The 25,936-nt window shown below is 48.4% G+C and overlaps 1 protein-coding gene and 2 non-coding genes across 7 annotated transcripts in view; 2 read left to right on the forward strand and 1 right to left on the reverse strand.

Annotated features, from left to right (window-relative positions):
* Window positions 1-23,086, forward strand: part of RCSD1 (RCSD domain containing 1) — a 31,113-nt gene extending 8,027 nt beyond the window's left edge. Inside the window, exons 3-8 of one of the 5 annotated variants that reach the window (XM_088052066.1) lie at window positions 13,987-14,089; window positions 16,525-16,614; window positions 17,842-17,913; window positions 19,189-19,383; window positions 19,965-20,688; window positions 21,516-23,086. In XM_088052066.1, the coding sequence (XP_087908192.1) occupies window positions 13,987-14,089; window positions 16,525-16,614; window positions 17,842-17,913; window positions 19,189-19,383; window positions 19,965-20,675 (1,171 nt within the window). In that variant the 3' untranslated portion in view covers window positions 20,676-20,688; window positions 21,516-23,086. Of the gene's footprint in view, window positions 1-13,981; window positions 14,090-16,524; window positions 16,615-17,841; window positions 17,914-19,188; window positions 19,384-19,964 lie in introns of all 5 variants that reach the window. The other 4 variants (XM_088052065.1, XM_088052068.1, XM_088052067.1 and 1 more) reach the window with 4 other exon arrangements.
* Window positions 23,087-24,012: 926 nt separating this feature from the next.
* Window positions 24,013-24,084, forward strand: TRNAP-CGG (transfer RNA proline (anticodon CGG)). The gene has a single exon. It is a non-coding gene; the product is annotated as a tRNA-Pro (tRNA).
* A 388-nt stretch (window positions 24,085-24,472) lies between these two features.
* TRNAP-AGG (transfer RNA proline (anticodon AGG)) lies at window positions 24,473-24,544 on the reverse strand. Its single transcript has one exon. It is a non-coding gene; the product is annotated as a tRNA-Pro (tRNA).
* Window positions 24,545-25,936: the final 1,392 nt, after the last annotated feature.

Genomic DNA, 25,936 nt, shown 5'->3' on the forward strand with positions numbered 1-25,936 from the left:
TTCCTTAAGGTGTATAGAGGAGTTGTTTACCTGTGGAAAAGACTAAATTTCTTGTCCATCATTTTGGCTGATCCAGACTGGGCTGAAAACTCAGGCATTTTCAAACATGACAGCAAATTACAGCTGCCTGGGTACATTTTCCCAATGTTTGGCCCAATTTTCAGGATTCTCACAGACTGGAGACTCTGGATGAAGCCAAAGGGTGGGAAAGCAGCTTTGCAGTCCCAGATCCTCAGTGCCACTGGATCCACTGAGCCCTCCAGGGTCCAACTAACAAGACATCTCTGTGGGTAGAGCTCAGCACTCACACCTCAAGCTGGCTGCCAGCAGAGTGCTTGCTATCACTTTCCTCCACTCCATATCTGTGTACCTTTTTAGACTAAATTCCTGGCTTAGATAAATATGAACCTCCTTCTCTGACCTGCCTGTATCCAGCGTAGACCTAATATAATAGCAATGTGTTACAAAGATAGCACAGTCCTAACTGATGAGTCCTGGAAGCCGCTCCAGTTGGAAGCTCTGTGTAGGCTCATTTATCCTTCTGATTTTCTGTTCCCAGCCTGATAAATTAAGAGGAGTTTGAATCCCTGTGCTGCTCCAACAAGGCTGTCTCTAACCGAGTTTAAATGGGGAGGTACCACAGTCTACTTACAGCATTTATCAGAAGTATTTTGAACTGTCCTTGCATCTTACATTCTTTGTGCACCTTCTTTGACAGTTCAGTGACTTCAGTTTCTAATTTAACCTTTTGAATAGCTTCAGATTAGATAATTCATGCATTTTGTGTATGCATTTGCTTAAAGTTCATCCTCTTTAACCATTCCATTAGGCCAAGAGCAGTCCCTTCCTCGTCCCACCTGAAGCATCTTGAGTCTGAGCCTCCTTGTGTTGAAATTAGTTTCTTTTTTCAGACTCTGCTAAAAGCAGGGCTTTTTTCCTGACCCCCTGTGGGGCAACCAAGGGAGAAGATCTGTTTCCCTGTCTGCAGGTGGGAGTAGGCTCCCATCATGTCTGCAGCTGCAAGAAGTCACTTAAAGGAACACTGTGGTTGAGATAGCATAAAATAATGATTTATTTTGAGGCACAACAGAAAACTTCTCATCTCAGAGATCTGTATCACATGATAAACATAGTTTATGCATTTCATTCCCCACTGAAGTAGTACACATGCTAGTCCAACCTTTCTGGCCATCTCTGTCTTAGTCTAGAATTCCTTGCTCACGGGAGATCGGAGCACCTGCCCCACAGACTGCACTATTTCCTGTCTCCTGTGGGCTTCCTGGGAGGTTTTGCTGGTTGTTCCTCCATTAGCTCACCCCTTACCCTTCTAGAGGAGCAAGAGCTCCCCAGAAGAAGGCCTGGAAGTATACACAGAGAGGCACCAATTAATTTGTGAGAACTTGACAAGCTGTGTACAGTTCCCAGACCATTAAGAAAAACAGATGTCTGGAAGGGAAACACGGGGAAGCAGAGAAGGATCCTGAGGGAAGCCCTGGCCAGGAGCAGAGCTCTGTACAAGCAGCTGGTGGAGGCAGCTCACCAGGAAAGCAGCTACATCTTACAGTGGCCACCACTGCTCTTCATCAGAGCTGCCACCCCACCCCTCCAGCCATGGAGCCTTTGGAAGAAGCCTTTGGAAGTCTCGAGGACACATCCCAGAGCCTGCCTGGACAAGCTGCTGAAGACACACTGGAAGCAATGCTCTCCAGGCCAGCCAGACCAACATCTTGCTAACAGCTGGTGTCAGCTGTAGATCAGGACATCAGCATCACCCTGCCAGGGTACAGATCAGCCCTTGGCTCCAGTGGACCAATTCCACATCGGGAGTGTCTGTGGATTCTTAAAACAACACAATCCCACCAATTTACTTATTCAATGGATAATTTCTGAGAAATAACCCATTTCCCCCCCACCCCTTCAAGCATGTTATCTGCAATTTAGATATCTCCTATAGCTCATGTCTGGTTGTATCACCAAGCTTTCAGACAGTATTTATTGCTAGAGGGCTCCCATCAGATGGAGAGAAGGACTCTATATCCATACCAGAAAATCCAGATGTCTTCCTGAACTAAGCTGAAAACTGTGTAGGTGTTCACCTAATTTAATTTTGGAGAAATGAAAAGTAGTGCTGCTCTTAGGAGAGTGGGGATCTTCAATTACTTAAGAAAGTGGTGCATCAGCTCTCAAATGACACTGAAGTCCTGCTGCCAAGTTAATCACAGAATCAGATAGATTGGAAAAGACCTGTGAGATCATCGAGTCCAACCATTAACCCAGCCTTGCCAAGCCCACCACTAAAACATACCCCCAAGTGCTACATATACATGACCTTTGGGATGGTGGCTCCATCACTTCCCTGGGAACCTGTTCCAGTGCTTGAACAGCCCTTTCAGTGAAGAAATTTTTCCTAATATCCTATCTAAACCTCTCCCAGGCCAACTTGAGGCCATTTCCTCTTGTTATATTCCCACTGGCTTCCTTCATTGTGGCCCTCTTTAAGCGAGGAGCTGAGGGCTGTATTTGATAGGGCATTCCAGAGTAATGGACTTTATTTTCAGCGTCCCAATCTGAATTTTCATAACCTCAAATGATCGGAATGCTCAGTGTATCTGCTGCAAGGTTCTGGTTTACTGATAGCACTCCCATTTAAGCAACACAAACTATTTCCCCAGAAGACTTAGAGATATGGTAAACTTGATGAACAGTTGCTTCAGATGTGTCCCTGGTGTTCACTTGGAGCAAGGGAAGAGCTCTGCAACAACATCACCACTGCTCTTTTAAGGCCAAATGAGCAAAAAGAAAATCCATCTTTTTTTTGAAACTGTTTGTTCCAGACAAATACAGCCAGTATTTTTAAAACAGGTATATTAACTTGAAGGAAATAGCTAGACACTGAGTTTCCAGGACTTCCTAAAGGGAAGAGGTGTATAAGTTTAGTCTCCTAGTGTAGTGAAACTTAGTAGCTGTAGAGATCTGTGCTAAACTACTTGGTTTTTGTGTCTCAGTGCTTAAGGTTACTGATGGCTGAGCTCCAGTTTGCAGTGCTAGAGTTGTAGTTAGATGGTTTGAAATACATTTCCACCTACAGTAGCCACACAATAAACTACCAGCTTTTCAATCGTTCTGTACTTCTTTTTTATTCCTGGAAGCTGTATCATCTTAAATACCTCAGCCTCTGAACAGAGACACCAGTACACCCCAAAGAGTCGAAGGGAGAACCCTGTGTATTATGTCTGGACTTAAAATCCAGTATGTGCACGTTTCTGAAGTTGTGCTGCTTCAGGTGGCAGGAGAACTCCGCCTTGCATGGAGCCTCTCCAGGGAAAGGCTGCCACGCTCCCTGTGTGGGCACAGCCCCTCTGCTCTTCCCTCTTTTTCCACTTGTGTGGCTGGGTATGACCACATCCAGCCACATATCAGCTTTATCCACGATCCCTTTCCTGCTGCCTGAAATTATTTCCATGTTGGCTGCTCGGCCTGTCTGCGAGCAGCTGTGCTGGGCTTGTCGTGGGGCCATTGCAGACGCAGGGCCCTTCTACAGGAAAGGCAGAGGCCGTTTCTCCTTGAATTGGTTGGGATTCTCAATGAGGCTTGTATGTTTTCCCTGCTCTCTGGACACCCCGGTCACCTTGTCTGTAGGCAGCTGGCCTGGCTGCCAATGCAGATTTTTGCTTCTTGGCTTAGCCCTCCTGTTTTTTCCTTGTCACTGTCTGCAGGCAAATGTTGTTATGTATCTTGTAAACCAAATAATCCTGACGATCATGATCTGTTTTTACTGTATGTCCCACAGCCTCTCTCCCTCAGGTCTCAGTGGTACTTTACAGCCTTTTGTTTCACCTTCCTACCTCATCCCAGCCTCCTGTCCTCTCCCTGCAGTCATCTTGTAATTTCTTTTGTGTCTTTCCTCTTGAGCATTCTGGCTTCTGGGACCAAATCTCCATTTAGTTGTTGGACTAAAATTCTTTCCTGAATTTTTGAGTAATTGAGGGGAATTATTGTGTCACAGATCAACTACAGGACTAATGCAGAATGGAAAGGTTACAATCCACATCTTGCAGCCACTACCGGACCTTGTAGGTTCCTCCAGTGCACTGGACACCGCCTGCTCTACATTAAAATTTAAAATTTAACCAGTGTCTGGGATGCTGCTTCTGCACAAGCCTGGATTTACCCTGCTTGACCTGTCCTTGGGACCCTATTGCATTCCCCCTGTCCCACATCCTTGTCTCTCCGCACCACTACTTCCCCCTTTAGAATACTCTGAGCATGGTGAACACAAGCAAACAGGATCAGGCATCTCACAAAAACCACTTTTTGCAGAAGAGGAAACAGTGACACCCATGTTTTGCTGGAGGTTTCTGTGGTCACCTCAGTCATGGATTCCCAAACCGCTATGAGCACACACAAAACAATTTATTTAAATGATTGATTTGAACTGGTTTGCCATCCCCTGCACAGAGAGTGGTGGCTGAACAGCCAGATACCTTCTCCTGCTCAGGGCACAGCAGAGCCAAGAGCTGCCTGTGTCTCTGTAGGGTACAGGCTGAGGTTTCACACATGCTGCCCCTGCACAGGCACCCTGCCCGGTGGGGACCAGGTGCTGCAGTTCGCTGCCTCTTTTGGTAATGGTGGTGCTGGATCAAACCACTCTTGGCAGCCTTTGCCAGATGCAATAAGACACTTGCTCAGGAAGCCTGGGCTCTGTTCTGTCCTCTGAGAGTGGGCTTCAAACTCTGATCTGCCCAGGAAGGGATGGGTTTCAATCCAAGGTTTTTAGGGCAGGCACTTTCCAGCCTGCTTGTTAAAGCTGTGCCAACAGATAGCAAAGAATTCAAGGTTTGCTGGGGCAGAGGAGACCTCACACACCTGCCTGGTCACCTGAGTGCTCTCCTGCCAGATGAAACCCTGGCTTGCCTCAGGACCAGGTCTGGGGGGTATGCAGCAGTAGCTATATAGGCATTAAGGTGCACAAGCCCATACATTGCCCTCTCAGCAGATTCTCCTAAAAGTGATTTGAGGTAATGCTGCTGAGATTAATCAGCCCATGCAGTGTTGGGAACATACAGGCAATTGCCAAATATTCTCATTACCAAAAGGGAGAATCAAGATCTCACTTGTGCCTTTCACAGTGACTCTTGCTGCTTTTGCTAATCTCACCAGACAGAGAAATTGGCAAGCACAGGCCAGAAACTCCTGAGAGCTACGTACCATGGCACAAAGGAAAGAACAACTTGCTTAAAATAATTATCTCATTTTATTTTCGCTGTAGTCACTCTCTGAAACAGAAGGTAGATAGTTTATTCACCACATTGAATATCCCGATGTCTACAGATGTTTCCTATAATTCTGTTGTGAAGGACACAGCTCCTCTCCTGAGTGTCTGGCACTGGCTGCTCTCCTCTGCCTGTCTCCTCCTGCCTGGCACTGCCTGGCTCTGCTCACACCCCAGCATCTCACTCCAGCCACCACCCAGTGGTCCCCATGGCCCAGCACACTTGGGCCATTGGTATCCCATAGGTACCTATAGACCTGGGTACCTCAAACCACTAAACCATGGAAAACCATCAGGAGTTTCCCCTCTACTTTTAGGAAGCAAGGCTGGGAGTGCATGAACCATTTATTTACAGTTCAGGGGACGAGTTCAACACAGTGCTTCTTCCTCTGAGAAACATTTGTCCCTTTACTAGTTTTGGGCTACTTACTGGCCTCTACCCAATTCCCAAATCTTGCTTTGGTTAGCCTTTAAATTTGGCAGATCCAACCCTCTGTAGTTTTCAAGTGAGGTATTTGGGAGATTTTCTTGTAGTCTTCTGGATGAAAGCTGCTGAGCTGGAATATCCTCACGTTACCCTTTGGGCAGTGCTTGACCCCAAGTGCCAAGATGGCAGCACTTCACAAGGGAACTCTCAGAATGAGAAAATCAAGACCAGATCACTGCAAGTCTTGAGAAAAATGTTGCCCTAAAGCAAACTCTTTCCAAACTCAGGGAAGCATTACATATTTTTACATATTTTATGTAAAGTGGGTTTTTTCTGCCTGTTTCTCTTAAAAACAAACAATCCCTTGTAGTCCACATTCCTCATACTATTCTGTCCTGGGTTATAGTCAGAGCTCCTTCCTCGTTATCACCCTCATTACAGCTGTGCAGTAGCCTTGCTGTTGAGGTTAAGCACGCACTCATCCTATATTCATTTATCTGTGGTGGGATAAGCTTTGACTTGGGTGCCACTCTGAGAAGGAATGTCATACTTCTGAGTTCTTGTGGCTAACCTATTCAATAGACTCTAGGAGAAAGGCAGCAGTGATTTACCCTCAGGCAAGAAGTTTGCTCTCCACTGAAAATGTTTCAAAAAGCAAGAGTTCAAGAGAAGGCCTGGTGTGTTTTCCTGCCACTTGCATTTCAGGAGTTTTAGTTGAATCTTTGTTAGGGCTGCTGTGAGAGGTCCTGTTTTCAAAGGGACCTGAGGAGAGCTGCTAGAGATCTCTGGGTTTGAAGGCAGCACATGTAAGCAGGACTCCTTACTCCTCCTGATTACCTCCAAAACTTCCATGTTCAATATTTCTGTACTTTTTTGGCATTTCTTAATTAATGAGCACTCCCTTGTCTCCAGGAAACCACAATCTACAGCTATGGAGAGATACGTACAGAAGAGATGTGTGGCTGGGTCAGAGGAGTCTAAAACCCATACTTGGGGCCAGGAGCTCAGACTGGTCCCAAACCTAATCTGAGGTCCTGTTATCTTCACAGGGTATTCAGAAACCTGGAGCCCAAACTCCAGCACTCACAATATAATTCCCAGATTGCTTTCCCCAAAGCTGCGAGAATGAATCTGTTGTGTGTGACATCAACCAGATGTGGTGGCTTCCTCTGCACTGGCTGAGGCTTCACAATGTAGATGAAGCTTTATCTTGGACATGCAATGCTTCTGCACAGTTGTGTACACTCTCATATGAGACATTAACTCTTTTTGTTGCAAGTCAAACTAGAAACCTGTTTGCACAACCTTCAAAACGCCAGTCCTGGCAAACAACAGCCAAGGATTCTGCAGAGCGTTCTGGGGTCGTCATTCTACTCCTCCACAAACCCCTACACTCTTTCATAACCAGATTTTATGGCCAGATATTAGCCCCAGAATTCTTCTTGTATCTTTCAAGTGGAAATCTTACTTTCTTTGCTCAGCTTTCTATTATATTTCATTCCTGCATCCTAGCAGTGAGGGGCCCATGGCACTCTGAGACCAATTACTACTTTTTGCTCAGCCATGTGATGGCAGCTTGGGAGAAAAGGGTGAGGACTCTGTGCATGCTGCCATTCATAAAGCTCACAAAATTCTCATCGGGACTGTGAAATGGAGGTGTTTAGCATCTGGTAAAGGCTGATCAAAGAAAATATTGCAGAAAGATAGACATAGAAAAATGATGATTTTTTTGTAGTGTTTAGGATACATTTGAAAGACCTGCAAGATATTCTTGTCTTGTCCTCTCCTGGAAAGTAACTGTGGTAATGCTCTAAGTGCTCACAAAGTTCTCAGGGCTAGCCTAGCCCCACCTGAAGAAGGTGCAGGGGTGGCTCACCGTGTAGCTTTTGCTGTGGTGGAGCGCTGCACAGTAAATATCACCCCTGTTGTACAGTACATGGTAGGAAAGGCAGGTGAGAGCCTTGGCCTCTCTTCCCAAGGTGCTACAGGCTACACTGACACAATGATGGACAGGACTGGCTATGAGGTATCACAGAGCCACAGCTGCAGCCACTTCCAGCTGGGGCTTCTGCCAATAATTAGTATTTACTACAATGAGACAAGGAGCAGCTTCCTTGCCAGATAAGACGCCAAGTGAGTAAATAAATCACATAAATCCCTCCTGAAACAGAGAGCTGGAAGGTCTCCAGTGAGAATGATTTGTGAAGAAGAGTAAAGAGAGAGATGGGAAGAAGGATGCTTTGCTGGGATGAAGAGGGGTCAGTGTAACAAGAAGTTTTTTGTTTATTCAGGGCTTACTCTTGGGATGTGTTGCTTCTTGAGCCAGTGGCCCAGCATGGTGCTGAGCTCCAGTCGGAACAAGCATCGTGAGATTTCCTTCTAGGGATGTAAAACATGGGCCAAGGCCAGTGTGAGCCCACCCACTTCCTGGGCAATCTGTGTTCAGCCTGTGTTTGTCCTTTTGTGGGTCACAGGGAGAACAGGCAGGCTCAGCTTGTGGGTAGCAGCATCTCCTGCTTTGTACTGCCTGATTCCCCCTGCTGTGATTCAGGTGCTTTCCCACCCTCTCGTCTTTCAACTTGCTCTTCTGGGGGAGTTTGTGTTTTAAATATACCCTGGTTAATTGCCTCTCCCTTCCCAGTACAAACAATGTTCCCCTTTCAATGTGATCCCGATGCCACTGATATACTCGCATGGGTTCAGATAAACAAATCAGGTTATGCTGGCAGGAGGGTGCAAGTGTGATTCATCTAAATGTCGGATGCAAAGAGATGACGTTGAATGAAACTACAAACTGCATATTAGAGAGGTTTTTCCATTCAGTAGCATGGGTCCAATCCTAGTTAAAAACTATTCTTGAGCTTTTTTAGTTGATTTAAAGAGGAGTTCCTTATGAGCTGCCCATCTAATCTTATCTGCACTTAAAAAATGTGAGAGCCAAAATAACTGGGATGCATTTGTGGTGCATTTTCCAGAGTGTAAGTTCATGTCCTCTGCAGATAAACAGGAAATGTACCTTGGATTGTGCCCTGTGTGACTATTCAGTGACCTTTTGCCTCCAGCTGGCCTCTGCCCTTGAATAAAAGATGGGTTGGGGAGAAGGGATTGGCTCTTACCAATGGAAATGGTCATCCCAAACTGGAGCTGTACTGTCATCACTTCTCCATTGCTTGGTCTGAGGTATGCAGGACATCTCCAGTTCATCAAACCCCAGCTCTACAGGGGAGCCTTTTTGGGGAAAAGGCAGCACCTTGCTGCAGGCGTAAGAGACATTCACCCCCTCCAACCCCTGGGGAGCCCTGAAAGGAGCCGTGTTCCCTGATGCAGTTTATGATGTCACTCCCAAAATGCTTTCTGTGTCAGAATCAGGTACTTGAGAGCTTGAGAACAGCTCCTTTCAGCCAAGCCAATTGCTAATGAGTTTAGCTAGGCAGAAAAGCCGCGCCTCGATCAGATTAAGGTTGTATTTTGCCCTGCAAGCTGAGAGAGTTAGCTCTCTTTGGTATAAACTTTCCTGTGCAGACAAGGGCTGTGGCTGGCTGGCTCCTCAAATCCTGCAGCTACCTCACTGAAAAACGAGAAGGGTCAGTCCTGGGAAGGCTTTGTGCAGAATGCTTTGCCTTCTGAGAGCTGAGCCAGGCAGGGAAGCAAGGCCCTGCAAGAGGCTTCGTTCCCTCCTGAGATCCAGTGCCTTGGCTGGGATTGATGCTTTAATCCCAGCAAAACCACAGTGCTGCTGCCCAGTTGCTGGCCTCCAGACAGAGTGTGATGATGGTTTGACTTCAGGAGTTTCCTCCTCACAGATGCATCCCCCATCCCTTCCTAAGCTGAGCAGGTCCTACAGGTGTAGAGCTTGGCCTCTGACATGCAGCAGAGAGAACCTGCTTACCCTCTGTGGCTGCTGTTGTTTGAAGCAGGGCTGCTGGGGACGGCTGACATGGTATTTATGAGTGGTTTATGGGTGCTTAATGGCAACTTCTTACCAGTGATGTGCTCTCTGTGGTGGCTCACAGGTCATGGCCTGGACTTAGCTGCACCTCAGGTGGGTGGCAACAGGATGCAGGGTGAAACACCAGTGCCAAAGCCCAGCCTCTACCAGCAGGCATGCAAAATGACGATTTTTCTGTCTTATCAGAGCAGGAGGACACATAGGGATGTAATTTCCTCAGGCTCTGGCTGGAGCAGTTAAAGAGAAGCCCTCCCCTCTGTGCTTTAGGCTGCTCCTGCCGCCCCTCCATCCCCTTCCACTACAGCAGGGCAAGCGCGTGTCAGGCCGTGCTGTGAACTCCAAGGCTGAAATGATCTGGGTTAAAAATAACTGTGCAAAGAGTTAAGGGGTGTATTTTAAGCCCAGATCATTTCAGTGATCCAGTTTACAGCACAGCCCCACAAACTTGCACGGGTGCAGGGGAGGGGGGAAGGGGGAAAGGAAAGGTCAGGGGAGAATGAGTGGTTGGAAACATAAGCTGTCTGAAATCAAGGCCTTATGAAACTGTGCCCCAAAAACACTGACACTCTCTTGTTTTCCTCTAGCACACCGACAACTCCCTTCTCATGGTGCAGCATTGGGTGCTGAATATCACCCTTTCTGGGTCTGTAATCAAGACACTAGCCCTGCGCCTTGGATGCCTTATTGTATCTGCCTCTGAGACATTATATTTGTCGTTATTTTTGACGTATTTGCTGTTGCTGAGGTAGATTGTGTGTGTAGCAATGAAAAGATCCCTATGAGACTCACAGGGGAGCTTTGCAGTGCTTGTGTGAGCACAGGATCTGGCATGATGGGCTGGTGTGAGAACAGGCTGCAGGGAATCGTGGAGCTTTTCTGGAACAAAGGAGGGATGTGGAGATCAGGGACTGGCCTCAAAACCATGTTGAGATGCAGCTGCATGAGAATTGGGCTGATAGTTGCACAGGACCAGTACCAAAATTGTGTAACCATCGCTGATTTCATAGCTGCTGAATACTCCAGCCTTGCAAGGTGCTGTGGAGGTGCTGCTTCTCAGATAAAAGGTGACCCATCTGGCCAAAATGTCCTACCTGCAAAAGCAGACAAGGCAGAAGATTCGTAGGGGAGGGAAGGAGATTAGGGAAATATAGATCTCTGCTGTTATTCAGCTGGTATTTAGCCAAAACACTCCACTGTATGACAGCCAGTAGAGCTTTCCTCTTTTCAGCAGTCAAAGCAGGTACATGATGGGACATTTCTGTGTGGATCCAGTGGACTCAGGCAGCCTGTGAGAGGAGCAGGATCTGTGCTAAAAACAGTGGCCTCCCTTCACACAATCTGCAGAGTCAGGGGTTGGTGGGCAGTTTTGCTCTCACAATAGAGGTAGGGACTCTGATGCATAAGGAAGGTTTTGGGGCTCAAGTTGGCACATTTGTGCCTCAAACACGGATAAAAGCAGAACTTTCTTCCCCAGTGCTGCTGAAAGGGACTAGGCTCAGTTTTAAAAGCAGATGAAGAAACATGGTTTTGAAAACTGTTTTCAAATTTACTCAATTTTATGAACTTATTTGGAAGAGAAAAGTGAAACAAACCCTGTACAAAGAACCTGGTAGTTGCACTTCCTTTTTTTGCAGACAGTGCCATGCTTACACTGATGGTATAATTAAATTCCTGTTTACAGCTCTGTCTGACATTTTTCAGAATGTACAATGCTCAGACACTTATTTTATGGAACAGTAAAAGACCTGAGAGTAGCAGTCACCTAATTACTGATGGACTAAGTCTTTAACTTTACCTCAGGCTGACCATGCTTTTCTTCTGAAAAGGAAAAGAATCATCAGTTAGCTGCAAAAAGCACAAAAATCATGTCTGAGTAACTTCACCATCGCAAAAAAAAAAAAAAAAAAAAAAAAAGAAAAAAAGAAAAAAAAGAGAGAGAAAAGGAACAGAGCTACTTCTCATCACCATTTAGAAAAGTAGTGGTGGGTTATTTCACCAAGGTGGGAAACGTGACCAGGAATGAGAAAGATGGCATAATTAATATCGTGGGGCAGGAGAGAGCCAGCTCTGGGGTGAGAGAAGCAGAAATCTTAGTCTTAGGTGTGGAAGAGGCTGAGGGCTGGTACATGCTGGTACATGCTCTGGGTTGAAAGTGACAAAATGAGGCTTCCCACCTTCCTCACAGTGTTGGGGAGCAGGAGAGGGAGACTGCCAGCCCAGCTCCTGGAAGTCAGAGGAATGATGTTCTTGCAGTGCAAGGAAGGGAACTTTTTGCACCCAAATAGAGCACCTTCCCTTGACACAGAGCCTGGCACATCACCTGGGGGCGGACAAAAAAATTCGTAAAAAAAGCTGGATACAGCACAGCAGTGTGACTGCCAGAAGGGATCTGAGTAAGGATCCTTTCCTGTTCTTTATTTTCCGTAATGGGAGAGTCTGCAGCTGGCAGTTTCTGGAGGACACAGCCCCGTGGGCTACTGGTGCTAATCTTAGAATGGCATGTTCAGTGCTTCCTGCGCCCCGGCCCCGCGCCCCGCGCCCGCAGGAGCCGCCAGCACAAGACACCCATGGAACCATGCTGGCCTCCCAGCTCTGATCAAAGAAAGGCAGCTGTGTTTTCAGACTGAAATGAAAAGAAAAAGAAAGAAAGGAAAAATTCACCCCAAAAACAAGAGGTCAGAGAGGCCAAGAGGAAGTTCTGTGTCTGTTCTGAGTAAAGGCAAAGGGATGTGAAAGAAGCATTTGGAGAAAAATGGACTACAAGGGAGGCAGTCGTTCTGCCACAGACGCTGAGCACTTGCAGCTGCTTAGTTTCAACTGAGTCCATACTTCAGGTGTCCATTGTGCCACCCCCAGGTATCCTGGGAGCTGGTGTGATGAGCCAAGCCTCCCAGTCCATCCTGCATTCTCCATTCTTTGCTTTCTCCTCTTTCCAGCCTGCCCTCCCTTCACAGCAGGGAGATACAGCCTGCATCTTGCAACTGGTGTCGTTCCCCACTTAGCCCGACATCACTTTTCATGTGCAGCAGGTTGCCCTGCTGATCTGCTTACCTCACTCTTTCTTCCATTCCATTATCTGCCACTTTCCCTGCCTGTAATTACTCAAGTGAAAGGTAGAAAGATGAGGGGAAAGTGCGTGAAGGTCACTGGGATGCGACAACTTGATATTACTTCCTTGGATTCAGGAAAGCTATTCCAAAGTGTATGGGAAATTGAACAGGGAATGGCCGACACCTACAGGGGCTTGTGGGCCTGGGAAAAAGAAGATAACATTTATTTGGGACATTTATTTGCAGCTCTCTAAGAAAGGGAAAGGCCTTTTTTCACAATGCAAACAAAAACAGAGAAGCGGAAAGATCACTGAGACAGTGGGGTGGGAAGTGTGGTGTTGGTCATGGGTTCATGGTGGTGGTATAGGGAGCTGTGAGGTGTGAGGCTCCTTACTGATGGTTTGTAGCCTGGGTTCTTTATTTGTGAGCTCTCCACCTCTAACAAAATCAGGATTGTTATTCCTGGTTGGAATAACATTTGTTGGTTAGTTATTCTCAGTTCCTCTGGTTTGGTTTCCTCGGCATTAGATACTAGAGATGAAGAAAAAAGATTTCCTTTCATCAGCTTTGATTTCAAGGCTTTCTACTCACACTGCTCAATAGACACATAGCAAAGAAAACAAGGTAAATGTGGAATGACACCAGGGCAGTGTGATGGGGAAAGAGCTGCATCATCCAGACTCCAGCACAAGCCTTCTGCTTCTCAGCCTGCTGTTGACCCGGAGGAGGGGAAGCTTCTCTCAGCCGTGGTATTTCCTCCTCCCCCCCCCCACACCCGCCTCAGTATTTCACTTGAGAAAAAAGCAGAACAGCAAGGGACACATCTCCAAGCAGATGTTGGCTTGCTGTGAGGACTGGCAATGGCTTCTCACAGCAGAACCACTGGAAAAGCAAGGCTGATGGTGACCAGGGCAGTAACAAGGGTATGAGAGAGCTGAGGAGGTGTATGGGAACTTACATTACTGCCTGCTCCATCTGCTCACTGCAAGGATAAGAGGAGCAGACACTTGGCTTGAGACGCCTTGTTTGCTTCCATTGAAAAGTACTGAGTGTAGGCTCTTCAGCTGGAGCTGAAAGGCTCTGCATGAATTACTGATTTTCTGGGATATTTGAAAATGCTGCTAAATCCTGTCTTCCAAAGCCTCTTGCTCTCAGGCTGGCTGATTGATGCCAGATGTGAGAAACTCTGCTTCAAGTCCTTGCTTTCTCTTGAACTTTGTAACACATACACAGGCTTGTTTTTCCCAACCTTCACTCACAGCTTCTTGTTCCTGGTTTGTCAGAACAGGCCAGCAGAGACCAGCTCAGAGGTGGACAAGTCAGCATCACCCTCAGTGGCTCAGCTAGCAGGAAAGTTCAAAGAGCAAGCAGCCAGTATCCCTGGAAAAGAGGTAAGGTGCCCTGCAGCCACCAGCAGGAAATCAAGTGGGAAGTTTATCACTTGCCTCTTCCTGCTGGAACATCAGTGATCTGAGCATAAATCCACCTTGATTTTGGATCTGCACAAAGGACTCATCTCCTCTTGCGGTGCAAGTTGTGGCTGTATCTTCCATGCATTGCTGATTGGTGAATGGGTATTTTGGTAGAGCCATGTTTTGGGAGAGACTGTAAGCAAGACATTGCAGAGCTTGTAGGATGCACAGATTTACCCAACAGCAGCAGACAGCAGTGCATTCATGTCCTATTTGGGCTGGCTTTTGTGGGCAGACAGCAGTAATGTATAATGAAATACCAATACTGACACGAGAAGAAACAAACAGATGGTGCAGTGTAGCAGCCAGTGGCAGGTCATCAGCACCTGGTTCACAAAAGGAGGTTTCCTCCAGGTTATTACTTCTGTCTAGGCCTCAGAAAGCTGCCTCTTTACTTACCTGCATTGCCTCTTCCCAATGATATTTCAGACTCTGTGCCTATCTCTATCATGCTGAAACTTTATTTTAATGAAATCTCACCATGCCAAACATTGCCTCGCATGCTGACTTTCTCCAGCTAAGTAAAACACTAGAATACCTCTCTTAGGAAGAAAGGAAAGTCAGGGCTATTTATGAAATGAGGTTGACATTTTCCATAGAGCCTCCTGTATCATTATGCCTTTTTCTTTTAGAAGCATAAATGTTTGCTGGTGGCCCTTTTCAGGCACCTTTTGAAACTGAACTGCTCCCTTCTGCCACTCAGCTCCTGATCCCAGCCTGGCCTAGGGGTATCCTCCCTGTCACCCCTCCTGTCTTTGGCTGGATGCAGTGGTGACCTCTGCCCTGCAGGGCCGGCATGCCATCATCTATCAGAGGTTAGCACTCCCAGGATGGGAATAGCCAATCTTTTCCCAAGCACTATTTTTTTCCCTCCGGTTGCCAGCACACCACTCCATCTGTCCATCCCATTACAGTAATTTCCTCTTCAGAAGGTATGGGATTTAATTGCACTAAGCCACTCACCCTTCAGAAGGCAGAAAGTTCCCAGACCTCTCTTGTGTTATCTGCAGACCTCTGCTGCTCCCAAGCCAGGGCAGCATGGAGGGGCCTCACAGTGCGAGGAAACTCATTTTCTCCAGAGACAGAGGAGGACAAAGTTTCCTGTCTTTTCTCTCCAAGCCATCTGTCACTTCCCCACCAGCTTTCTCAAGCTGGCTTCAGATTAATGGCCCAAGGGATGATCTTTAACCCTTGCCTGGCCCATGCCAGCAGAGGGGAATCCTGTCAGCCAGGGAACCTCTGACACATCCACTGTGCACAGCACAGCATTCCGTAGTTGCAGAATGGTGGGGTTTCCACAAGACACATTATTGCTTCCTGGCATGGCACAAGGATAAGAGCATGGCTTCCCTGGGCTTAGAGACCAGGGCCATGGCTGGGTGCAGCACCTCCAGAATTCAAGTGACATCAGGTCCTCCAAGCTAGCCAGCTGTACAGAGGGCAAAGATGCCATAATACAACTTCTCACATGACAGCCTGTGAGAAGGTAGCAAAATTATCCAAATGGTTTATATTGGATATTGTTATGGATATAGTGGATGTTATCCAAGATTCCCAATATTAGCCAGTTATTTTGGATTATTTTTTTAACACATGAAAAGTGTGTTAACAGCTTGGCAGGAGACTACAAACCTGGCATAAAAATAGAGACAGCTTGGCTTCAAGATCAGAGCAATAGTTATGTGCCGTGCATCTCTTCCTTCTTAGGGAGCTCTCTCATAGTTCTGAGACTCCAAGGACATTCAGAATGAATGAGTGTCCCTGCCATTAAGTTGCCTTGTTTCTTCTCCTCTGGAGAATATGTTTCTTAGTCAAATCTAGGGTTGCAGCTGAGGCCTTGTCCCTGTGTGCTGCTTTCCTTCATTCAAGAGAAATGAACAGGGCTGAAATTCTGAAAAAGTCAGAATTCCTCTTTTTGCCCTGAAAATATATCAGACATAAAGCAGGAAATCATGAACCAGGTAGGCAGCTGAATCTCACTGAAAGGAAATCCTGGTAATGAAAGGAAAGAGAACAGTAACAACCTCTCCAGTGTGAAGGGGTTTCCAGCAGGATGCTTTGCAGACAAAGTTTCTGGGAAGTTTCTAACCCTTCACAACTTAGAAGAGTGTCTCATGCACAAAGGAAAAGATACAAACTACTCTGACAACACTAGAACACGGGGTTCTAGATACCACAAGCACACCCATATGCTAATACCATCTTTTGCTGCCTTTGGATGACTCATTTGGGTAGGCTGAGCCCTGCCTCCCGAGCAGGTCACTCACACAGCACGCCCTTTGGTGCTTGAATTTCACTTCCTTTTTAAGAAAACTGATTTCCCTGCTGCTGAGTTGGTTGTTTTCTTCTCTTAGGTACCACCACATAAGCCAACTCGGAGGAAACCACCCTGCTCCCTTCCCTTGTATTCCCACAAAACTGAGACAAGTGACAATGATGAGCAAGTGAGTATCAATTTAATAGGGGGACAAGGTCTTTCCTCTCTGCAACTTGTTCTCTCCTGAGACACGGGTTTGAAGGTGCCAGAGAGGTCAGGCTGTGCAGCCAAATCCATCAATCATGCAGCAGCAAACCTGCCCCTGCTCTCCCTCATGTACTCACCGAGAGTCAGCTCCATGCTGTTCCCTGCTCCTGCAGCATGGATGCACAGCCCATTTCTACTGCTTTTGTTTTCAACCCTTGGCACATAGATGGATCCATCCAGTTACCACTGTTCAGGAACCACTGGTATTTACTAGATTTGAACAGGGAGCACCCATGCTGTTTGTTGAGCATAATGGGGTAATATTTCTGCTCATGAGATTTTTCTGTCTTTGGAAAAAGGGAATAATTAATCCAGAGTGAAGAGAGGGTTTGTTGGCAATACCTACAGAGTATTTCTTTAGGACCCTTGAATGAGCAGGTCCCAGTAAGCTGGCTGCTACTTACTAAATTTTACACTCAGACTCTCTTTGGTCAATTGTGTCCTTCTGCATTTCAGGGTATGAGATCTACCCACCAAATTTCATGTTGTCACCTGCCCTTAACAAGGAATTAGTATTTTGTCCTTCTTACCTGTGAGCTATAGGCTCTTGCTGCCTCCATGCCAAAGGAGCATTAAGTTTTAAAATGTTAGATTCCTTCCTTTTCTGAAAAAAGTAATATGCCCCTTCTCAAAGCAATGCTTTCTCTTTCTCAAACTGCTTCCAACCTTTTCATTGCTCTACCTTTCCTGCCATTTAGGCCCTTCCTGCTTATACTAATTGGATATCCTTTAACTTGGTTACTCAAGTGGTGACAGAAAGTCTTTCCCGTCACAGAAAGTTCACAATATTTGCCAACATTAAGGCTTTAAGAGGTAAAATTTTAATCTACCTGGTCCTGAAATAATACCAGGGGAAACTGTGCCACAGGCTAGATACCTTAGTGAAGGCAATGTACGTCAGACACTCAGACAGCAGTCCTTTTTCTCCAGAGGAGAGGTACATGTATCTAGCCCTAGGACGGCTGGATAACAAAAGGAGAACAGGAATGAAGAAAAAGAAACTTTTGTGTGGAAACACTATATGAAGCTTCATTTGCCTCCCTCCCAGCAGTTTCTGCTTATCTCTTCCATGTTTTCTGCCTTTATTGTATTTCCTCTTTTCCACCTACTACACTGTGGTGTTTTCCTGTTTCATTTTATTTTGCAGAAGCGGTCGCCAAATGCTTGCCCCATTCCCAAGGTCAAGGTGAAAAGCTCACCGATGATTGAAAAGCTGCAGGTAGGTCCTGGCAGAACCCACATGGCTTCCCCAGCAAATTAAAGGTGATTGGCATTGGTCACAGCTACTTCCCTTGCAGAGCAGCCAGAGGGGAAGGGGATGCAGGAGCCAGGGGTGACAGCCAGGTGAACAGGACAGTGGCCTCACTGGGGAGAAGCAAGCCCCACCACACACAAAGAGGAAGGCAGAGCAGGTCTGGCAATGGTAACAGGCACCAGAAGCAGTCCAGTGATGCCCAGGCGTGTCCATAAGCATGTCAGTGCATGGATCAGGATCATTTGGATCTGTGGAGTACACAGCCAGGCATGGGCATGGCAGCAACACCGCTTGAGCAGGGAGCAGGGGCAGGAGCCTCCGTTTAAGTGCAGCTCTTGACAGAAAATGAGGGGAACTCTGGATGAGGCTTCCTCCAGCTCTTTCCTGACAGCATTGTCACTCCCACTGAGTCCCCTGCACTCAGTGGGGAGCTGGCCTGGAGCACAGGCAGTGACAATCCTGGCAGTGGGACGTGTGCTCCAGGCTCTGGCTGTCCCGTGTGTGTGCCTGGAAGCTCTGCACTGCACTTCCCTCGTCTGGATTCCTGCAGATACACACAAACACACCCAGCGCTTCCTGCCCTTTCTATGTTTCTGTGGTGCCTTATCTGCACTGCTGAGGGCAGCTCAGCACTCGATGGCCTGAAGACAGAGTGCCCTGAGCACGTGTCACTGCAGAGCCTCCTGGCCACCCTGACACAACCTAAGCCTATTCATAGCTCTGTCCCTCCTGGTGCACCCAAGGACATTTGCCTAGGGGAGCTTCTCAGTGAGAGGCCAGCAGGAAGTGTTTTGCCACAGCTAGTCACAAGCTTGCTGCTTTCCATGGTCGTCTCACAGCTGCACAGGTCGTTCAGAAGACCTGCAGATCAGGCTGGAAAATGTGAGCTCCAGTTGGGCACACGAGGGAGGGTTTAAATCTTGAACCATTGCTGGCTGTGCATTCAGATTTTTCAGCCACTGCAGACTGTGGTGTCTTGGCTGGGTCACTGGAAAATCCCAAAAGGCCTCAGGATGACAAAAGAGCATGTCCAGAGTTCCAGCTGCCAGGGAAGGACAAATGTCCAGTCATAACTTCTCTGCCCAGACTTGTTTGTTGACCGTGTCACCAGGAGAAACCCACAACCAGGAGGTCTGTGACAGCTGAGAGATGTGGCAGGGCAGGGGTTCCCCTGTGTGGTTATCGTGTGCAGCACACGCTGCTGTCACGCATGCCCCTAATGGGGGTTTCTCATTGCAGGCCAATCTGGCTTTTGCTCCAGCTGCTCTGCTGCCAGGAGTGTCTCCCAAAAGCCCTGGGCTGAAGGTCCTGGTTTCTCCATTCAGCACGCCTCCCTCCACACCCACCAGCCCAGGGACTCAGCCCCAGCCCAGCGAGACGCCAGTCAGCTTTGATCAGCCCCCAGAAAGCACTCAGCTGCAGTTCTACAACAAGGTAGGATCCGCATGCTAGGATTCCTCCATTCCACAGGGCTTGCTTATTGCTTGGAGATGGAGAGGAGGGGGAGGCTGAGCCCTCAGTCCTGCTGTAAGGGCATGTATTTGTGGCCAAGAGGGAAGAGCTAAGCCCCAGGCTCCGAACAGCCTTTCAGTGTAGTTGTGTGCAGCCTCCTCTCTGCCTGCCAGCGGCTCCAAGCAGCCTTCCTGGCCCAGTGTGGCAAGGAAAGGATGAAGGGGCAGGACCCAGCCCCTCAGCTCAGCAGTAACGGGGTGGCTGGTGCCAGGGGGTGCTGTGAGCTGGTGGTGCCACAGGCCAGCAAACATCTGAGGTGGCTGAGGCTCAGTTTAAGGAGCCACACAGGGCACAGCAGTTTCTCAGGTGTCACCAGAGCTCAGCACTTAAGTAAGGAGCTATAACCTGCCTTCACCACCACCAGCTGGAGTACAGACTCCTTCCTCAACCTGCCCAGAGTAGAAAAGGCTGGTACATCCAGTGGTATTTTCCCCTGTTGTACTTTCCTGCTTTCCGTTTCCACTCTCTTGACTGCTTCAATGTCTGCTTTTCCTGCCTGCCAGGTGCGGACGCGAGGATCGATAAAGCGCAGGCCTCCCTCCCGGAGGTTCCGAAGATCTCTGTCCGAGTACGGGGACGGGGAAGATTTAGGGGTCAACTTGTCTTCTCCAGAAAATGGTGCCAGGGAAGATGAGGTCTTTGGGCCCAACGGCAAGACAGAGGAGGTGGAAACAGGGAGCAAAGAGCAAAAGAAAAAGGCAGGGTCTGATGAGAAGCCCCCATCAAGGAGAGGATCCAGCAGATCAGAGGATGAAGAAAAAGGCAGCAAAGAGCAGAATAAACAGGCAGAGTCTGATGAGAAGCCCCTGTCAAGGAGAGGATCCAGTAGATCAGAAGATGGGGAAAAAGGTGAAAAACAGGCAGAGGAAATTACTCCTTGCAAGAACAACACAGGGAATACAAAGGAGGAGGAAGTGTGTCATGATGCCCCAGGAGAGGAGAACTCTCCTCAGCCTCCCTCTGGAAACAGTGAGATGCGTGGCAGTCCCCAGGGAGAAGAGCAGCAAAGCGCTGCCCGTGAACAAGGAAAGGGGGACAAGGAGAAGGAGGAAGCTGAAGCTGAAACAAAGGAGGGCAATGAAAACACAGACACACAGAGAACATCAGACACTGCAGAAACAGCACTGGCACCTGAACAACTGCAGGATGCAGTGGGATTACAGACTGCCAGTGAGCCTGCAGTGTCAGTCACGCAGGACCAGGGCACAGTGTAGCTGTGACACACAGGTAAGATGGGCCAGCATGATGGTGGCTCCTGAGGCACCTGAGGGTTGTGCTGTTAGCAAAAATGGCAACTGTGACAGAACACAACAACAATTTTGCTGCTTCCCACATGTCAAAAGCCTCAGATCTCAGGCCTGCAGAGACTGTGAAGCAGGATACTCAAAACAACCAGCCCTCCTGGGTGGTGTTACGGAGAGGATGGAAAAGAAGCAAAGCTAATTCTGGATTCAGTATAATGGAGAGGCTCTACTCACCAGGCACCCTCCTGCATTGTTGTTTTGAAAGCAATCTGAAAGTACTTGCAGTAAAAAAGCACATTTCCCCAGCAGTAACCATGCATACACTATATCAATATGACTCCTTACATATAAATATTTATATGTGTGCACACACTGTATGTATACCTGTGTACACATATATATATTCCCTATGTGTTTAGCTTGTTAGCTTTGCCAGCAAACCCAGGGCTCACCAGTTTCATGATCAGCTCTGAAAGCCTGCAAGCATGAGCCTTTGCCACTGAAATAAAGGAGGATTTGCTGTGGCTGAAGCAGACCTTGTTCCATGCACCTTGTGTGTTCTATAACAACTGGTAACACAGCCAAATGCCTGAGGATGTGTCTCATCCTGCCTCAACCACCTCCTCTTCAAATGCTTCCTTGGTTTGGCAAGGAGCAGCTGAAGGAAGGATTCTGGTGGTCAGGCTGCAGCTCACCTTTGCCTCCTAGCACAGAAACCACCAAAGTGCCCCCAGGATTTCCCAGCAGTGTCTTTGCTTAGACCCATGATTATTTTTCATTATTTCCTTACTCATTTTCCCCTCTCAAAAGGACATACCCAATCAGGGCAGAGGAGACTTACCATGTGGACAGGAGCCATCTAACCCAATCAAGGTGGAAGCTACTGGAAAACCTTCAGTGGCAGAAGAAGAGCAGAATGCAGAAATCCCCTGATGTCCAGACTCATCACAGAGCTGAGTGGCCACTCGCTGGCTCTCTGCTTTGCACCATCATATTTTGGGATGGCTGGAACAAGAGACTGCAATCTCTTCAGAGTTCAAAACTCAGGTGTTGGCAGGCATTCCTTGGTGATGTTTGGGGACTGAGAGACCTGATACACTCTGTCCTGGAGGCAACAGCCACCACCACCACTCACAGTCCTTCTGCTTCTTCATCTTACTCCAAAATGTCTTTTTCTTCTCCCCTGCATTGGTCTTAGATGAAGTTCATCAGTTACGTACATACATACATGTATGGTGCCTTTTTGGTAGCTTCTTTTAAAGTACTTTGGGTTTTAAAACTTCAGTAAATAATATTTTAACACCAGGAATTTTTTCTCCATATGTGCTGTGTGGCAGACAATATGAACTCTGAATACGGGGAAAACTCCTAGAACACTGATCATAAAACTATATAAATATAAAATATACAAAATAAAATATCTTTGAAGTGGGGCTGATCTGTGAAAAAGCCACCTGTGGTAGGCTGGTAGGTCCTGTGTGCTTCAGCTTTGTGGTGCTTTTAGCGTGGTGGAAAGTGACAACCAGCAGATTGTATGCAAGGAAAAGATGTGCTGAGTAGCCCAATAGGGCCGGTTTTCTTATCTGGCTCTGGGCTCCAGTCCAGATTTAGAAGGGCTGCTTGTCCATCAATCTTTCTCACTTCCAGACCCTATCCAGTCTGTTTTGAAACTTCTGGTGTGTGGCCACCGGGAGTCACTCGTGGTAGAAAGCATCCCAGCTTCCTGGAAACAGCCAATTGATTTTGTGCAGGTCAAAGAAGAAGTCCTAGCTGGCTGAGTTTCCAGCGGCGTTGCCTGGCTGAATTGGCAAAGCTCAGGCAGCCAGTCCCTCTGAAGTACTTATGTGCTGTCCTAGATTTGCATTCACTCTTGGGCTACTAAAAGTCATGGGCTAGCAGTCACTGTGATTTTAATCTGGAGAGTATTTGGGGAAAAGTGGATGTCAGACCCTCACTTGACCAGTTTCCTGACAGCAGTGCCTGAAGCTGTGCTGGCCACACAGAACAAGATGTCCATACTGTGATGTGGGCTGACGTCACACTTGCTGAGAGCCAGCAGCACTTGCCCTCCTGAATTTTCAAGGGGTTGTTGGCAAACATGACCTCCACACCCTTTGGAGCCATGCTGTGGAGCATTGTTGCCTTTGGATCCATTTTAATCTGCTTGCTCTAGCTTGTATTCCAGGGCAGGCTGCAGTCATTGGCTGCCCCTTGTTTCTTCTCTCAATGTCCCATCTGGATGTGAGTGGTTGTGCCTTACTGTACATACAGATATATGTGTGCCTGTGTAGAGAACGTGTATGTGTGTCCCGAGCTCGGGAATGGAAATCCGAGGGAGAAACAGAATAAATAAATGGTGGAATAAAACCAAAGCAAAACAATCTGTGTGTTTTGTTTCCTCCTGGAGAGATGAAGAAACTCGAGGAAGAACGGGCAGAACTGGTAGCAGACGGCAAAATAGGGGCGAGATTTCCACTGGCATCAGGACTTCAACATTTAAATCTGAGAGAGCAACTACTGAGGAACGGGGAGGAAGACTTCCCGAAAAAACATCTGGGATGCAGATTCCACGTTTCATGTGGAAACATGAGGATGTCAGGAAGCATTAGCAGACAAGAGCATATCAGGGACGAGCGGGATTCCAGCCAGGAAGGTGTTGTGTGCTCAGAACCCCAAGGCGATGCCCGTGGCTCCCGTGGGCGCTTGTCCTGGATCGGCCCCGGGAGGCTCCGAGCGCGCCCCGGGACCCGCTGCGACCCCCCCGCACCGCCAGGGGGCGCAGCGCACGGCGCGGCCCGGCACGAACCAAAGCTGCTGGCGGGGGGGGGGTGTGGGGGTGTCCCATTCTTCCGCCTCCCCATCCTCTGGGAACCAGCTCGCCCGGCTTCCAGCGCCACCGCGCGCGCGGAGCGGGAGTGGGAATGGGAGTGGAAGTGGGAATGGGAAGGCTGGGTTGTTCCTGCGCTCCCGGGATGAGCGCGGGAGCGGGGTCTGCGCGGGGGAAAGCAGCGGAGCGCCGCGGGGGCCGCTGGTCCCCCCGCGGGGACGCGGAGCCACCGGTAACGAACGTAGGCTCGGGGGAAGGGTGATGCCAGGGATTACCCTGAGAAAGGAGACGGAGGGAGCGAGCAGGGAGAATGGCCGCGGCCCCCGCAGTTCGGGAGGGCAGCGATGTGTTCTGGAGCGCTGGGCAAAGCCGCTGGTGGGGTCGGCAAGGACAGACCTACACAAGCACTGACGCGAGCGGCCGGGGCGGGAGGAGGCGGGACGACACTGAACTGCTGAGCTGGGAAAGCACCTACAGAGCGGCTCGTTGGTCTAGGGGTATGATTCTCGCTTCGGGTGCGAGAGGTCCCGGGTTCAAATCCCGGACGAGCCCGCTGGGAAGGGGGTGCGGCAGCGCTCCTTGTTTTGCCGCCGAGGGGCCCTCCTGCGCTTTTTGCGCCTCGGGCCCGCCCGCAGCGGGACCGGGGTCGCGGGGACGGCGCCGGAGCCTGCACGGTGTGCCGGGGTTGAGCCGCTCGGAAGGGCGAGAAGCGGCCCCGCTGCACTCTCTCGGTGGAGGAAAAGCGGGGGTCTGCCTGGGAAAAATGTGAGCAGCGACGTCCAGTGCGAGACGAAGAGGAGCGGCCGGTCCTCGGTGAGTTCTTAACGCTTTTTCTTGCACTAAAAAGGAACGAGCGGGTCTCGTTGTCAGGTCTGTCCGTGTCCCTTCGCTGTGCACAGGAGCTGCCGCTGCTGCGGGGAAGGAAGAAATAAAAATAGTCGGGCTCGTCCGGGATTTGAACCCGGGACCTCTCGCACCCTAAGCGAGAATCATACCCCTAGACCAACGAGCCGCCGTGAAATGTGTATTCTCTGCTTTGCACAGGAACGCTCCGCTGGCGCCGCGCGTCGTCTGCCCGGGACAGCTCCGGCCCGTCCCAGCTCCCGCGGCCTTCCCGGCTCCTGAGGGGGCACAGCCGCGTCCCTGTGGCTGCCGGCGCCCCCCGGGTTCCTGACGGGCACCGCGGCAGCCCTGTCTCCCTGTGGGTGCAAAAGCTGCTCGTACGTTGCGAGCCATCGGCCGCGGCAGCCAGGCCACAAACCCCAGCGCGGTGAGGGGAAATTCGTGGTTCATTTCCATAATTTCAAACTGTACCACAGCCGAGTAGAGGCAAAGTCATTTTCTTAACTTACAGATGATGATTTTATGCAGACTTGCTTAAATAGAGTCTTGGAACGCTGATGTTGGTCAGGGTGGAGGTCACTGTTACCTTGGCTTTTGCTGCTGTACAGTAACAGCCTCTAAACTAATTTTGCCTGTAGTCCAATATATTCCAAGAAGCTGGGGGAAATGTAGGAGGGAGAGCCAGGAAAACAAATTGCTTCCATTTTATGTACTTTCTTATGTATCAAGGCTATCAGGAAGACTCACGACTGGAATTGCTCCTTAGCATCCCTTCAGCTGTGGAATAGCTCATCATTCCCACACTTTTCCGTCCAGAGTATTCCTCAGAACACTTACCCTTGCACAGTGGGTGATCCAAGACATTCTTCTCAATGAAATTATGGGAAAGCCAAGTTACAGAAGACAAGACTTACAGGGAATGTCGTCAATATCTGTAAATACCTCAAAGGTGGGTCGCAAGAGGATGGTGCCAGGCTCTTTTCAGTGGTGCCCAGTGCCAGAATGAGGAGCAATGGACACAAACTATATCACAAAAAGTTTTACTCAACATGAGGAAGAACTTCTTTGTGCTAATGGGCCAGAGCACTGGAACAGCTGCCCAGGGAGGTCATGGATTCTCCCTCTCTGGAGACATTTAAAACCCACCTGGACATTTCTTGTGTAATCTGTTCAAGGTGACCCTGCTTTGGCAGAATGGTTGGGCTGGATGATCTCCAGAGCTCCCTTCCAGCCACAACCGCACTGATTCTGTGAAAAATAGTTCCCAAACTCTTCAAAGTCTGTATGCAATTACTGTGCTGCTGCCAGCTCTTGAGTTTTGAAAAAAAAACAACAAAAAACCCCTGCATTTTTAGTTAACCAAAGTAAACATGAATGTGCCATTATCTGTTAGTCACAGTTTCTCCTGACTTGCAGAAGAAAAAATATTGCTATAAGGGACACAGAATGCTTTCTTGTACAAATAGAGCCTGTTTTTTCCCTTTTTCTCTCATGCTCTTCTATTACTAATTCAAAATGAGAGTGTTGGGTGGGATATTTTTTGCAGGAGTGCATATCTTTG

This window comes from Pseudopodoces humilis, chromosome 2 (genome assembly GCF_049639895.1).
Source record: "Pseudopodoces humilis isolate 2021_Gansu_Grassland_sample_001 chromosome 2, ASM4963989v1, whole genome shotgun sequence".
Taxonomy (NCBI): domain Eukaryota; kingdom Metazoa; phylum Chordata; class Aves; order Passeriformes; family Paridae; genus Pseudopodoces; species Pseudopodoces humilis.